The 2409-nt window shown below is 41.2% G+C and overlaps 1 protein-coding gene and 1 long non-coding RNA gene across 4 annotated transcripts in view; one reads left to right on the forward strand and one right to left on the reverse strand.

Annotated features, from left to right (window-relative positions):
- LOC116693373 (1-phosphatidylinositol 4,5-bisphosphate phosphodiesterase gamma-2) overlaps nucleotides 1–2409 on the forward strand; it is a 28653-nt gene that overhangs the window by 21751 nt on the left and 4493 nt on the right. For 2 of the 3 annotated variants that reach the window (XM_032522297.1, XM_032522298.1), the window contains exons 27-28: nucleotides 765–968; nucleotides 2223–2362. In XM_032522297.1, the coding sequence (XP_032378188.1) occupies nucleotides 765–968; nucleotides 2223–2362 (344 nt within the window). The remainder of the gene's footprint in view (nucleotides 1–764; nucleotides 969–2222; nucleotides 2363–2409) is intronic. The other variant, XR_004332913.1, reaches the window with a different exon arrangement.
- The window catches only part of LOC116693494 (uncharacterized), a 20803-nt gene that overhangs the window by 11245 nt on the left and 7149 nt on the right, over nucleotides 1–2409 (reverse strand). The window lies entirely within an intron of this gene.

A 2409-nucleotide genomic window follows, 5' to 3' on the forward strand; every position in this document is an offset into this window, starting at 1 on the left:
AAGTATCTCTTTATAGTGGAAAGGTGTAGCCCAACTCCAGTGTCTCCAGGTCTTTCTGGATGGACCGGGCAGTCTAACGGGGGTCTGGACTTGCTTTTCTCTCAATCCTGCGAGCGGTTCTGTCTGACATTGTTCTTGGTCTTCCAGATCTTTAACTTCCACTGTTCCTGATGACGGCCATTTCTTAATTACATTCCCAACAGAGGAGATCGGCATCTGAAAACCCTTTGCTATCTTCTTCTTCTTCTCCTGCTTTGTGAGCATCAACTATTTTCAGTTTCAGTTTCCTAGACAACTGCTTAGAAGAAGCCATGGTGCTGATTGTTGGGGGGGGTCAGATGAGTCTGGGCATTTAAAACCTTAAGAGTGACATCACCTGGTCTTTCCAGACAATGATTGAGAACAATCCGTGACACTGTCAGGTCTCAGCTTTCAAAGGGGGGGGCATGCTAGAAACTCTGCGGGGGGCCCAAACTTTTTTGTTTTCGGTTATTTTGAAAGTGTAAATTATGGAAATAAAATCTAACTTTTTGTGACATATTATTCAAATGTCTAATCTGACATTTGAAGCCTTTTGGAGATTTTTCCGTCTTTTCTTCTTTTTGCACATTAATACAAATCTTTACCTCGGGTGCCCAAACAGTCGAACCCCACTGTATATTACAGTTCCAGTCCAGTTTGTTGGTCTGTTGGTATCAACTGATGTGGCCTAACAACCACTATCAGCTCAATCTGTGCCTCTGCTCTTTTCTTTGTCTCTGCAGACGGTTACAGCTACAAAGAGGTCCGCTCCTTTGTGGAGAACAAGATACCAGGAAAGAGCCGCACCAAGGACTTCCTGCAGTACAACCGCAAGGCTCTGAGTCGCATCTACCCAAAAGCCCAGCGTGTGGAGTCCTCCAACTATGACCCTTACCCACTGTGGGCTGTTGGCAGTCACATGGTGGCTCTCAACTTCCAGACTGCAGGTACAGTAGTTTATCTGGACAACTGTAGAGGAAAATGTTGGGGGTCAATAGAATACTTGTTGTTCTTTTGTGCTCTTGTCAATCCATCCATGTCCATGTCTCAGGGATTGGTCACACCAGCCTGATAAGTGTCTATTGTACCTAGAGCTGGTTGATTAATCGAAAATGTTTCAACATCAAAATTCAGAAGCTGTTATTGACATATTTTATGCCTGTTGATACACCTACTTTCTCCTTAAAAACATTCTATGACCAATCAGCTGCATGGAAAGCATAACGGGGATAACTCAAACACAGAGTGCCTAAAAAACACAGTGTCCATTGTCTGAAAACATTTTGGCTTCAGAAAAGATGATGTAGAAAATTGTGTTTAATTATCATTCACTCATTGTTATCAAGGTAAAATGTGCAATAATTTTGATTTAAGGTCATATCGTGCAGCCCTAATTGTACCCAATATTAATGTTAATAACCCGGCAGTCTGGAGCTCTGTGCCATGCGTTTGCCTGAAGAAAGCAGCCACCGGTATACAATAACCTTATTTTTAGTTTCATAAAACATACCCAAATTCACCAGTATGTAGGATATCACTACAGACATTCTTGATTATGATTGATTTGATTATGTCGCAACTTTTAATTTTGAAATCACTTCTTCTTGTATTGCCAAACCTATCTATTGCCGGCTAATTTACTGGTCAAAGCTGTTTGAGATGGGAAGAGTTTCATTTCTTCATAATAAAAGTATTCCGTTATTTTGTTATTTAAAGGCTTTCATTATAAAGCAGCAAAATAGGGAAATGTTGGGTCTTTATCAGCAGTAACACAACACGACATTGTGGATGGAATGTAATACATGCAGTAGAACAGATATTTGGTATGACGTCATACTGAGCCCAGAGTAGAAACAACTGTTGAAACCAGAGCGTTCAGAACTGGATGAAACTAACCTTAGAAATACTTCATTATTTAAAGCTTTGTCCATGTTTGAAATGAACATCCGACATTGTAACTTATATATTTAGATAAGATAGAAAATACGGAAAAGCCTAATAGGTCTCATTTAAATGAAACGAGGGAAGTTGTGAGGTGGGAACGGGGTAGAAAGAGAGGCTGAGCAGACATGATTGCTGGTGTGTAATATGATTGATTGTATAATTTTAATATTTTCTGGCTGACTGAAGGCTGGGTAAAACTGTGTTTTAGCTGAATAGAGCCGAGCTTGGTACTGTATAAGGTGTGTGTGTCCTCCCAGATAAATACACTCAGTTGAACAGCGCCCTCTTCAGTCTGAATGGATGTACGGGGTACGTACTGCAGCCGGAGCTCATGCGCTATGACAGCTACGACCCCTACCAGGAGAAGAAGAAGCTCAAGTACAACATTGCAGTTAGGGTACGTCTGTACACAACACACACACACACACACACACACACACACAC

This window comes from Etheostoma spectabile, chromosome 8 (genome assembly GCF_008692095.1).
Source record: "Etheostoma spectabile isolate EspeVRDwgs_2016 chromosome 8, UIUC_Espe_1.0, whole genome shotgun sequence".
In the NCBI taxonomy this organism is placed as follows: Eukaryota; Metazoa; Chordata; class Actinopteri; order Perciformes; family Percidae; genus Etheostoma; species Etheostoma spectabile.